The sequence below is a fragment of the Watersipora subatra genome, chromosome 9 (genome assembly GCF_963576615.1).
Source record: "Watersipora subatra chromosome 9, tzWatSuba1.1, whole genome shotgun sequence".
Classification (NCBI taxonomy): domain Eukaryota; kingdom Metazoa; phylum Bryozoa; class Gymnolaemata; order Cheilostomatida; family Watersiporidae; genus Watersipora; species Watersipora subatra.
The window spans coordinates 44,285,611-44,299,530 of NC_088716.1; the positions used below are offsets into that span (position 1 = coordinate 44,285,611).

At 38.0% G+C, this 13,920-nt stretch overlaps 1 protein-coding gene across 1 annotated transcript in view; it reads right to left on the reverse strand.

Moving 5' to 3' along the window:
- The window catches only part of LOC137403751 (small ribosomal subunit protein mS31-like), a 38,037-nt gene extending 26,538 nt beyond the window's left edge, over positions 1 to 11,499 (reverse strand). The window contains exons 1-4 of the mRNA XM_068089778.1: positions 11,410 to 11,499; positions 5,524 to 5,649; positions 4,533 to 4,688; positions 3,591 to 3,636 (exon numbers count right to left, since the gene is read on the reverse strand). Coding sequence (XP_067945879.1) covers positions 3,591 to 3,636; positions 4,533 to 4,688; positions 5,524 to 5,649; positions 11,410 to 11,432 — 351 coding nt within the window. The 5' untranslated portion in view covers positions 11,433 to 11,499. The remainder of the gene's footprint in view (positions 1 to 3,590; positions 3,637 to 4,532; positions 4,689 to 5,523; positions 5,650 to 11,409) is intronic.
- Positions 11,500 to 13,920: the final 2,421 nt, after the last annotated feature.

The following is a 13,920-nucleotide window of genomic DNA, read 5'->3' on the forward strand; positions in this document are numbered from 1 at the left end:
TATCATAGTGAGTTGGATTTTCATTTAATGCCAACAACACCAAAGCTATGCTAATGTGTCAGCATTATCTACAATTCTTGTGTTACGCATTTAATGCATCGGTTGAACACACATATTCTGAACTCGTGGAACAAAAGGAGAACTGTTATATTTGGCTTGTACACTTACTACAGTAGAGAGTGTATTAGTTTTATGATTTTATTACATAAAGATCGAGATTATTTTGATGATCAGCAATTATTGTTTTTCAATAATTGTTTTGGTAGATAATCTATTCTCATTTGGAGAACCATCGCCAAATGCTCGGAAAAGGTTGTGTGCATACCGCAATCTTGTGTTTTGGCTAATGCCGCAAATCTTGTTTACAAGTCTGCAAACTCTTCTTCATCATCCGTTGGTGGGAAAAGAGCCCGAATCTTAGACACCAAGCAGGCAGGTAGAGGCCGTCGCTCACCGCGACGAATTTGCGGCATAAGCCAAAACACAAGCTTGCGGTATGCACACAACCTTTGTAACAACATCCGTTGTAATGGACCTCACTCTCAGGCCGTGGGAAATTAGATCGGACTGGCATCGCTTGAAGCCTTCCAGCTCCATGGCGTTAGAGCTGGTGGTCTCTGTTGACTGCAAAGTAAAGAAAGTTACGACCAACAATCACTTTCACATTATTTGAATGAATTATTTAGCTAGATCAGCAACTTCATGTTTATGTATTGATAACTACTAAAAAATTTGGGTTTTTGTCAGGTTGTGAAGTAAAAACTGTCAAAGTTTTACCTTGACAAGATGGCTGCTGACTATTAAACCGCAGCTCTGATCCATCATAGTGTAGGCCCTGTATAGTGCGCAATGCCCCGGACTATCGCATCTACCGTCACCTGCCAAATCAAGCTCCCAATCGATTGCTGCCATCAATCCCTCGTTATGCAGGGTGTAGGCTACTGCTCAGCAATACACTTTAAAATATTGTAAAACTTCATTATTCTCCTATATTAATTTGTATCATTAGTCTAAGAATGTAGAATCCTCTTCCCCCTTTTTGTGCTATATTATGATGAAGAATCAGAATTTTAAATTATAATATATTTCGCTTGAAGGATGACATATTTTCATTTCAAGAAAAAAATTGTTTCTAAATGTCGTTATTCAATTAGTGTGCCAAGCTTTTACTCACATTTTCCAAGTTTATGGGTAAATATTAACACTCACACCATGTAAGTATTCCCTTTGTTGGTAAAGGCAAACGCTGTGGCTTGGTATTGCGATGTTCAGGAGCGACAGAAAACGGAGGTTCTGCGTAAGGCATCCGCCAGAAAAGAGTGATGCAGCTGCCAGCAGGGGGTTGATGACGTGAGCTCTGTTCACCCTCGCAGTTGTTTCCTAAGTGTACGATTGGTGACAGGAGGCACATGCAACCTTGAACTCTACCCATCTGCCTTCTCGCACCATCGTGAATGAGCAGGGGAGGGCGCAGACGTGACAGTGAAATAGTCGCTGGAGTGCTGTCACACTTACTATTATTTTCTCCTCTTTGAAGGAGGACTCGGGTCTGAAATCACAACACAATAGTTGACTTGCAATAAGATTTGTACAACATCATTTCCTGTTATTATATCATATTTGCTTGACCAGAAAAAGAATAAATATATAGCCATGCAATCATGACACAGATTTTACAAAACCTTATCAGAATCCATGATATTGTTAACATAAAATGTGAGTAATAACTCTATGGATATTTTTTATATTTTGTCAAGTTTGGTTTAGTTCAGCTCTATCTTACATGTAATTGGAGAGCGTTTGACGCTGGCCAACATAGCGCTCAAACTCTTCCCAGTCTTCAGTGGTTGGCACAAACTCTTCATCTAATACTAATAATAATCATCTAATAATATTAATATGCTATTAACGATGATACCAGAAAATGACAATAACTATTTTAAATAACATATCTATAAGTGAGTGGGGTTAAGAAATTTGGTGAAATTAATCGTGAAACTTATAACATTATTTTATCAATTATATATTAATATATTACGTTTTACAGATAGATATGCAGTATGAATTAGTTTTGTTATTATAATAAGAATAATACACGTAATTAAAAAGATAAAATACTAATAATATCATATTACAATTAAATGACATTAATATTGTTATATTAAGTATAGATTAATACAGTGGTATTAGGAGAATACTAGAAAATAACCCGAGTTACAGCTACTAATACAAGTAGTTCATAAAATAAATTACTCACGTGCTTTGGTGATATGTGGAGTATGCAAACAGGTTAGAAAACATGTCGTCTTTGAAATGGCGAAAACAAAGGTAAGAGTAAGCAGGCGAATAAATAAAGTTTGTCACATCCAGCTTCACCCAGTTGCTCCACGCCCGGTGAAGGTCTGGTCTTTTCTCTGCTCTTGGCCAAAAAAAAGGTGCTTCTCAGCTTGGCAGCTGCACAAACACTATGTGGCGCGTTAGACATTATGACGAATTGAAATTAACAAGTTTAATATGAGAAAGCGTGTTTGCTATTTGCGATAGATCAAACTTGAACTGAAACTAACATTATCTGATCATGTGACTTGCAATTCCCGCTATATGGCGCGAACAATTTCTACAGCATTTTTTGACCATCATAGCGGACCAAAAGGCTCATCATTTTTATCAGAGGATGATATGCAATCGTTCAAGCTAAGTCTAAAAAATTAAACATATTTTTATGCTATGTTTTGAGATATCAGTGCTCAAAGTTGCAGAATTACGATGCCGATAAAATAGACGCGTAAGAACAATAGACATGGTTTTTATCGCAAGCGTGAAGTATATTTGGGAAAATAGTTCGACGAATAAGGAAGGATGCATGAAAGTGTAAACATAAACCATCTCCCACACATACGTCACATTTTAGCCGTTTTGGAAAACGAATCCAAACTAGGGCGGTCTCGTGTCGCTGCGATTTTCTGTTCGTTTTTGAGCTTTTAAGAGCTTTTAATCACATTCCCACATATTTGGCACCTACTACACAACAGAGTAAGACATGGCGAATCTTTTGATACCAAATAACTGTAATGTGAATTTTGTTGCAAGTCAACCTTTAAAGGTTAGGGTTGACACTGTGAGAATGACATTTTTGATACTATGAGCTTGCCCCTTTTAAAAATCAGGTGTACCAACCCATCCCAAGGTGTGGCTATAGTTGAATTTAAAGTTCTCCAAATTATATATATTCTAAATATATAATCTAACAATACATGTATATACAATATACGTGTATATATTGTATATACAATTTATATAGCTAACTTGTATATATTGTATATACAATATATACAAACTAGCTATACAAGTTACAATATATATATATAATATAGCAACTTCAATTATAGCAACCTACTCTATCGCAACCTAACCAATAGCAGACTTTGCTATAGTACCTTGCGATATAGCAGCCTATATGTACTATAACAAACTACGCCATAGCATCCCACACTAAACATCAGTACAGTATACTAGTAGCTATCATAATCTAACATTCATAAGTTTGTACACCCTTTAATTGTATATTTCCAAAGCAAAAAACTACCCACTGTTGTCAGTTGCTTTCCTTTATTAAATGTCTTTTGTACAGGTTTCCTACAACAAACAAGTATAAGACACTACCAGAAATATAAGGTGTAACCAGTATAAGACATTACCAGAAATATAAGGTGTAACCAGTATAAGACATTACCAGAAATATAAGGTGTAACCAGTATAAGGCACTACAAAAAATATAAGGTTCAACCAGTATAAGACACTACAAGAAATACAAGGTGTAACCAGTATAAGACACTACCAGAAATATAAGGTGTAACCAGCATAAGACACTACCAGAAATATAAGGTGAAACCAGTATAAGACACTATCAGAAATATAAGGTGTAACCAGTATAAGACATTACCGGAAATATAAGGTGTAACCAGTATAAGACACTACAAGAAATATAAGGTGTAACCAGTATAGGACACTATAAGAAATACAAGGTGTAACCAGTATAAGACGCTATCAGAAATACAACGTGTAACCAGTATAAGAAACTACAAGAAATATAAGGTGCAACAAAAACTTCAAGCCTACTATACCAGTTTGTTTTTCGAAGATAATTCTAAGCTTCTCAAAAGTTAAAATCCTTCAAAAAACTGGCCAGACCTTTACAGCATTGATAAGCTAAGATTTGTAAAGACAATGGCTGGCCAAAGAAGCCTCAAAACCTTTGCTCACAACTATACACATACAACCACGACTGTACCACCAGGTGCAATTGTGGTACAGTCAAGGTATGACTGTACATGTATTTCATGTAATATACACAAATAACTATTTGGGTGGCTCACAGATTCACAAAACTCTGAACCTCCGAGCTATAGAAGCTAACAGAGAGATAATTCATTTACTGCATTTCAATTTTTGTCATCTCTAACTGTATCCATCTTGAACCAACAATTAGGACACTGTAAGTATTATGGAGCTCGATGTTAGAATTGACTTACGGAACTGTTGATATAGTCCTAGAAGCAACACGCTCAACTACAAGGTTGTCCAGAGCTGAGAGCTGGTTTGAAATATCCTTAAAAGCTTCCTCCTCAATTCCTTTCATTGAAGCAGCAACTTCAGCAGCAGCTCCCAATAGCTCATCTCGCTCGGACCTGTAAAACAATAAATTCATACCAACTCATAGAGTTGAATCGGCCTCGAAGGTTTTAAAACGATATTTAAGAGGGTTGCCATTGCGTGGTTAAAAGCAGCTCTGCGATATCTAAAAGACAAAACTTTACTATAATAAGAGTCGTGTTCATTCGTCCAAAATCATGTGTGGTTAGTCGGAAAAAATGCATGATATGGGATTCGAACTCCAACATTCAGCTTGAAAACCAACTTTAACACCTGCACTAATCCATCACTGTACCATATTCGGTAATAATTGTGCATATAGTTATTACAGCGAATGATCTCTTGTGATGCACCAGACTGCCAGTGTACTACTAGTGTTTAATAAAATGCAATCGTTAAAAGCTAAGAGCTAATAAGGAAAGGAAACATGTCATTTTGCTTTTCATTTGTATCTGCAATACACCGCACCTGCAGAAATTAATCCAAAAAACAATGTGAAACTTCAAAGATGTTTCCGATTTTTTATGTTTCCCACGAGAACATCAAAAAGTGTCAAAATCAAGCCAGTACAAAAAACCCACGATATAAGCTGACCCTACAAAACGAAACACATATGCACCTATCAAGCTAGCAAAAAGATTGCAGAAGAGAACCAATGAAAATGATAACTATTATTGTTGTTATATTTTTTATTAATAAAAAAAAATTTGTTTTCAACTGTGCAACAAATACTATCAATGTAAACAAGCTGCATTTAAATTTCTTTGCTATGCCAACTTACGATGTAACATCTTACGCTACACTATTACCATTTGCATAAAAATTTCAAAGTGAAAATACACAGTAGACAATTTTTTTAACTTCACCTACCCTTTTGTGGACACTGATTTGTCAAGCGAGCCTGGTTTCTTTTTGTTTAGAGCATAAGAAGAGTGAATGGTGCGGGCTGTATTCAACTGTACCCTGCACTCTCTGAGTACCGAGGAAACTTGGCGTCTACAGATTAGATTACACACACATTGAAAAGCTACACCAAAACACTGGCAAATGCATAAGTTCAAAAACTTGTGTGAATTCCTTTTGAAAAAGAAGTCTGACTCCGCAAGCAGACGTGTTTATTAATCTCTGTACACCTGGAGTTGGTGGCCCTTGAGTTTAGAACGTTGCACTAATGATGCTCCATACTTTGTTAAGACATGCATGTAACCAGCTTCAGTAACTCATATCGCCCCATAAAATAGAACTAGGTCAGCAGAATGTACTGAAACCGCTATCGTTTAATAGGGCTATATCATTTATGTTTGAAACTTTGTAGCTTCACCCAAAGGTTTTTTAACTGGGCTTAGTTCTAGAGATTTCAGAGACTAATATATCCCGAAAACCACACATGGTTTTCCTAAAAAGCCTATGATTAGTAGTAAAAAGGGATATCGTGTACTCATTACCAACTATGTCTTTAATAGGTGAGTGTTTTGTATGGACACAATTTTCTAACAAACCACTGAATTAGGTTTTTATCAGCTGCATGTATGCATCGGATGCATTGCATCCTATGCCTTTTGCAGACTTGCAAAGCCGACATAATGGTTGGATGCTTTGTGGTTTGTAGAATGCATTATGGCAAGTGTTTTTACCCACCAATTGTGTTGCATAATTTTTGCCAGCATGGACACTAAACCAGTTTTGATTAGGAAACTGTGACTGCAAACTCGCTTCAAAATGCCGGTTCCAGCTTGCTGAGCTGCTTCAATAAACTACCAAAATTTGTGAGTTTAATGAATTCTATTTCCCATCTTTAGAGCTAAGTTTACTCTAAACTAGAGGATTGTGTTAGTTTAGTCAGTTATTCATATAATTTCTACTGTTGTATATGCGTGTCTGCCTCGTGCCCACTCGTATTGCAGGAACTTAGGTTACGCATGCCAGTTCGGTATTGAGAGGTCGCACCGCAAGTACGTGGGCCTATAGGAGTCAACTATATGGATGACTACGAAAGTTATATAAGCATGTGACAAACGGCAGACGAGGCTTTTCCCTTGTGGATTTATTGGTGAGTGCACGTATTTAACATGGCGCAGTCGGCAGGATCGCCGATGCGTGGTTGTTAAAAGTGATTTGTGCTGTGATAATTGTGTTCAGTGTTTTACAGGTTCTATACCTCGTGGTAAGTGTTTCGTGTGTGGTTTCCGTGTTTACAGTGTTGTAGTGCTCAGTGAAATTTAGTGTTTACGGTGTAGTGGTGTTCAGTGAAGTTTAGTGTTTGTGGTGTTCAGTGAAGTTTAGTGTTTACGGTGTAGTGGTGTTCAGTGAAGTTTAGTGTTTGTGGAGTTCAGTGAAGTTTAGTGTTTACGGTGTAGTGGTGTTCAGTGGAATTTAGTGTTTAGACGTTATGGTGCCAAGGGAAATTTAGTGTTTACGGTGCAGTGGTGTTCGGTGAAATTTAGTGGTGCTTTTAACACTGGTGTAGTGTTCGTGTTGTGTTACACGTCAATTATGGCATTTAATTTTAATGAGTTTTCTTCGTTAAAATTGGATAGTGGTGACGTTAATGGTTCATGGAAAAGATGGTTTGATAGTTTTCAAATTGTCGGAGAAATGGTTAGTATGAGAATGGGCAAGGATGAAGACGGCAACCATAAATTTAGTGGCCGCACGAAACTTCTTGCGTTATTACACGCAATAGGTAGTGATGGTAGAGATGCTTTAAGATCTGTTGGTTTTCGTATGTTGGATGAAAATTCTACTTACAATGAGGCAATAGCTCATTTAGTTACTATTTATGGTACTGATGAAACGGTTTACGTTAAAACAATGAGATTTGTTACTGTTTCACAAACTGCTTGTGAAAAGGAAAGTGATTATTTACTACGAGTTGAAAAACTCAGTAGAAACGTTAATTTTGGTGGTAATGAAGACGTAAGGAAAGAATTTGCTCTTGCAATAGCTGTTAATGGCTTGCGAGAAGGTTCTTTACGTAGGCATTTAATGCAGCAAACGGAGTTGAATTGGAAAATTCTAACGGATACTTTGAGGGCCAGAAAACTCGCGCGAGAATCTGACGCCATATTGGAAAACGCTAGATATAATACTAGCGAACTTAGTGTTTCGGAAATTTCGACAAAAGCTCCTAGAAATAAATCTAAAGTAAGAGGAGCCAGTCGCTATTCAAGTTCTGATTCAAGTGCTTGCGAAAATGGTGAAATTAACAGAATTTCACCAAGGCAACGTAAAAGTTATTATGATGAAGGGTCTAAAAATAAATACTCTAGAAAATGGAGTAGGAATTCAGGTTACGAATCTCCTAGATATGATCGTAGGAGCAGGTATAGAGACTCTAGCAAGTCTTCAAGAGACTCTAGCGTTGATAGATATAACCGCAATTGGCGTGTTAAGTCTAAGGATGGACACTCACCTAAGAGTGATGATGAATGCTACAACTGTGGTAGTAGAGATCATAGGCTACGTAGTTGCCCTGCAGCTAGATGTTTTATATGCAATAGGAAAGGTCATACTAGTATTGACTGTAAGAAAGAGGGCGCCGAGAATACTCGGAAAGGTGAATATAGACACTGCAACAACAGAAGTAGTAGCAGGGAAAGTGACCAGAGTAGGGGCAAAAGCCCTGATAAAAGAGATAGCCGTAGTACACGTTCCCACTTCCCAAGTAGAAGTGTAAGGTTTTCATCTGCAGGTCCTAAATGACTAGATAATAAAATAGTAAGGACCTTGAAGGTAAATGGTAGTGAAGTTGATTTCACATTTGATACAGGTGCTGATGTTTCTACTTTGACTGTTCAGACATCAAGTGAACTTGGTTTAAATTTGAAAGAGTCAGATCAACACCTTAATGGTGCTGATGGCTCAAGTCTAAAAGTTCTTGGATTCAGTAGAGTAAATATAGAGAGCTCATATCGTACTACCGATGCTCCTGTATATGTGTTGGAAGGTTCTAGATGCAACCTTTTAGGAATGACAGAACTTAAAAATCTTAATTTACTCGCTGTCATTAATGGTATGTGTACGGATTAATTTCGATCCTATTCAGAAATTTCCTAAGGCTTTTGAAGGCTTGGATGTTACGCCTGGTATGTTTTCCATCACATCGAGAGGTGAGGCGGAACCCGTCAGGTTGTATTCCCCAAGATCAATTGCAGCTGGGTTGAGATCTCAGGCTAGGAAAGAGCTTGGTAAAATGCTCACTGAAAAGGTTATAGAAAAAGGAGAAATACCTACTGATTGGTATAATAATTCGGGTCTAACAATAGCTCCGAAATTTGGTGGTAAAATCAGAATATATGTGTGGATTTAACCAATCCAAATAAGCAGTCGTTATCCCGACTATGTTCCATAACGCTTATGCTTGTATACTACGTTTTCAGATACTTTACTGAGTTATATATATCAGTGCTGATGTCTGTTGCCTCTGGTGGAGGAGGACCCGGAGACGGGGAGCGGCCTGGAGACAGGAACAGAGCGGATGGCCACAAAAGCCGACCAGCTAGGAGTACCGACCAAGTCGGCAAGGAGACTAAGAAGTCTAAGGGAAAGGCCAGACAGATATATGGCAATGAAGGTAGATTGTTTTGCTGGTTTTGTGGTTGTTCCAGGGATCACTATGCAATTGATTGCCCTAGCAACTATTGTAGGAAGTGTGGTGGTAAGGGGCACTGGTCAAAGGAGTGCACGGTTTCAGTCTGCAGTTACTGTGGTGAGGTGGGACACCTGATGACTCAGTGTCCATCTGGAGGGGCCTCCTTCACCCGAAAGGGAAGGAAACTGCCGGAGGAAAGGAGAACAAAGATTGGCTCTGACGAGAGAGCCAACACCAGCTCTGACGAGGCCTTGGCAGCGCCTAAGCCTAAGGTAGCCAACCGTGGCACCAGCTACGCGGCTGCGGCAGGTAATTCCAAGGTAAGGCGACCTGTGGTCGATAAAGTTCAGTCGTTCCTGGATAACATAAGATCTGATTTTATGTCCCAGGAAGAAGTTGATGCCAAGCGGGCTGACATCAACATGAGGAAAGCGGAGGCCTTGGCTGCCTACAACAGAGCTATAGCTAAGCTAGAGGAGGAGGAAGACGACCTTCGTCGACAGGTAGCGGCAGATCGTCAGATGTACGATGCCTTGGCTAGCTTACACGAGCTTACCCAGAAGGTATCAGGCTCTGCGATCGGAGGTAGAGCACTAGAGGCAAACCGGCGAGTGCAAGTGGCAACACGGGCAAGCGTCAGGACGCGCCAACTAGTAGGGCTGCTGCAACCGAGGTTCTCGGAGGCAGTAAGACAGAGGGTGGCACTGATGGCAACATCAGTGATGCCAATGAAACCAATGACTCGGACCCTAGAGCACATAAGGATTGGTTCGATGAGGTTGAGGCTATAGAGGTAGAGGTTATTGAGACGGAGGTGGACACTGTGCAGAAGGAGCAGGAGATACCTGTGACTGCCAGTGGTAGTGAACTGGACAGGGAGCCGGTTCACAGAGACTCTCACGAAAGTGAGAGTATGGAGGCTTTGCTTCATGCACTGCCTAAGGGGCCAAGCTTCGGCGAGGCTAATTCTACAGGTTCTGGCAGTGACACTACAAGTGAGGAGGATCAGGGAGATCCGATTATGGACACTGAGGCTGAGGGAGGAAGTTAACTCCTGAACCGTAAGTACCAGTTTCCAGGTGATGATGCGTTTCGATGAGGTCGCCAATGAAGACCTGATGGACGCCGATAATTTCGGTGAAGATTCCTGAACCGGGAGAACCAGGTTGTGTTTAAGGAAGAGTTCCGACACCTCCCAAAGGAGCAATCACAAATAAAAGGTACGTTCCTTTTATTTGCAAAATCTTCCCTAAATGTGTTCAGGTTTTTGTGCTTGTTGGTTGCGTTTGGCGTGACGCCTGTTTAACCAACTTGAAAAAGAAAATGCATGTTGTATATGCGTGTGTCTGCCTCGTGCCCACTCGTATTGCAGGAACTTAGGTTACGTATGCCAGTTCGGTATTGAGAGGTCGCACCGCAAGTACGTGGGCCTATAGGAGTCAACTATGTAGATGACTACGAAAGTTATATAAGCATGTGACAAACGGCAGACGAGGCTTTTCCCTTGTGGATTTATTGGTGAGTGCACGTATTTAACATCTACTATTATACCAACAAAAGAACAAGGTACAGTTTTGATGAAACCACAGCTTTACTAGCTCAACCAGATAAACGTAATAGTTTCAGAGATAAAAATCACCCCATAAAATATACAGTCATATGATTCGCTTGACAAGCATATGACCAAAAAAGATAAGTTGCAATAGAAAATTGACAAGCGAGGTATGCTGACCAATTGCAATGGTTTGCAAACGTATTTTTCAGTGTATGCCATTTTCAAAAAGCATGCAATAGCAATAATAGTTGTTGTGCGAGTTTTACCAAGTGTTCCAAACTTCATTAAACAACAGTCTAGCTAGTTGGCCTACATGTGCCACTACAAAATGGAACAACGCAACTTTTGACATTAGCCATATGAATCGCAATCCATCGATTATATGTAGCATGCAAACTTTTTTACGTGATAAATAAACAAGAAAACAAAAATATTGTTTATGAATACTCTATTTTTAGATTAGACACCTGACGCGCACAACCAGCCTCTAGGAGTCGCCTGCCTTGACGACGCTTTAATGTTTGGAGAGAATATATCCTTAAATATTCGTGTTTTTACTTATATTGAAAGTATGTGTTGTTGTTGTTAAGCCTAAAACAACAGAACTTACAATATGCGAATAGATGTAGCCATACTACAAGCAATATCCGCACGAGGGTCACAGCATCTTCGGGATGGCGAATATTACACCTCTCTACTATGGGCGGGGATTAAGGGACTACAACCAATAACGTCTCGAAACGATTTGTAAAGCATTTGTATGTAGCGGTTTTGTTCAAATAATTATAAAGTAACTCGGCGGCTATTCATTTGGTAACTGTTTTATATAAATACTGCTAGCAAAACTAATTCTAAAAACTTATTAATTACAAAAAATATATATAGCCTACAAGTACATATAATGTACACTGGCGAATACCGGCTACCATGATTTTATTGTGCATTTTCATAGCGCTGGTTCTTAAGAACCGCCCGCCCATATAAGTTCCAGAGCGTTCACAAATAAAAATACTGCAATTGATCGCTGTATATGCATGCGATCCTAAACAACTGAGCTTGTACTTGAATTACAATAAGAGCGCTCGCTTATTCCTTTACGCGCAGGCCGGAGGTTTATAAATATTGTCCCTTGAAAATGACTCTTGTTAGTCACTGTGACTATTTCCTGCTCAATTAGACAAATTGTTTCAAATTACTCGAACGGATAGTCTTTCAACGGATGGAAAATTTTAAACTTTAGCTGCAATAGTAACATATTGATGGCTATGTGCTAACAATAGTATTTTTGTTCTCAACTTCTCGTATGTAGCTAGGCTCATTGCATTTATAAAGTCTAAATTTATTGCTGTTACGTAACCAGAAGGGGTTGTCTTACGCAAAGCGTTAGACATTTTTAGTTTGGTAAAACGTTTGCAAGCAAATCCTACCATGTCAATTATTTGGGTACTTGTACAAGTTATCATAACCTGTTACCTGTAACAAGTTGTGCTACTTGTCGTTGCAACCGTACAAGCTTTGGTTATGAAATATCGATGGTTATGAAATAGCCATGTTTATAAAAGCATGGCTAAATGATTCTAGACGTTGCCAAATAATTATGAATTTAGTGGATTAGGTTAAACTGCGAGTTGATGATGTTTGGTATTTACAAATTAAACATGTAGAATTGCAGAACACTAAAAAAGTTGTCAGTAATATAGTACAAAGTACATTCATCAAAATAATCGAAATTGTCTTATAAAAACAAACGTACATTTTTTATTGAATGATTAATAGACTTTAGCAGTAGTGTGTCACACAAAATATATCTCATAAAATATTTTTGTACTTATACTTTTCTTAGTTTAGCCGAACTTATCCTCAGCATCAGCTGAATTACAGCCTGGTGTTTTGCCACAATTGTAAACGAAGCATATCTTTTTAAGTAAATTTTGGTTACATTACTTAGTAAATTTCATTCAAGTAAAAGTTGAAATTCAGTTTTATCAATTTTGCATATCGTTCTTACTCAATCAGACACAGAACTGCTAGTTATGGATGAACTGAAAAAGTTATAAAAACAAGAAGAACCTTCAGAATTTATGCAGGCTGTTGCGGGTTCGACTAGTTTCAACAAATGCAGCTTTTAGAATAAACATTAACATTAAAGACCATCGAAATCTCTGAAAAAAGCGTTCAAGCTCCCATTAGAAAATGTTAACATTGCTAAAGAAAGCCCATAGCTATATCAGCATCTTTTTTTAATGTTTGACTATGTAAGCATACTACTATGTACCATTTATTTAGGTGGCGAATTGTCTAGACTATACGTAAATTCAGAATAGTAAAAAATTAAAATAAAACAAAGATAACTTAAATAATTCGAAGAACTGAACTTTTCAGGACATATTGGACCAGAGTTGTATACAATGTATGACTAGATTCTATACATTGATTAGATTGATTAGATTGATTAGATTCTTAATCATGAAAGGTTTAAAATTTTATTAGCACTCCAATTTTCCTTCCACTAAAAATACCTTATAAACTTTAGTTGTATTTTGTATTGTTGAAAGAACATTAAACCTTTATGTAGCGGAGCTTACTTTCAACTTCAGCCAAATTACAGCTCACTTTTCATCATGCAAGAAAGTGAAGCGTGACTTGTTTTTTCTAAAATCCATATCAATTAAATAAATACTGACACCTGTTTATAGGATTGTTAACATTTGTTTTTAACTTAATTGTACGTTTAGTTTGTACTGGTTCTAATTCTCTACCACTAGCTGCCAATTCTTTCCTACCGTAGAGGTGACTTACTAACTGTTGCGAACCTAGTCAGACTATCTATGCACTAAAGCACAGGTGCAGCTTTTGTGGTCACATCTAAAATAATAAAAACTTGTCTGCGTATCATTACACAGGGTTATACGAAAGGCAAATAGAATAGTGTGATCTATATGTTTGAACATATGATGGATTTGTTCCTTTTTTTCACTTTCCACCTCATGGGATCATATATGACAAAGATTTTCATTATAGCGGGGTATAAAGTTTATTAAAATATGTTATCAGACAACATACCATAAATATAATCGAAAGTAAAAACGAAAACTAACAGCTCATTGTGATAAAACTAACA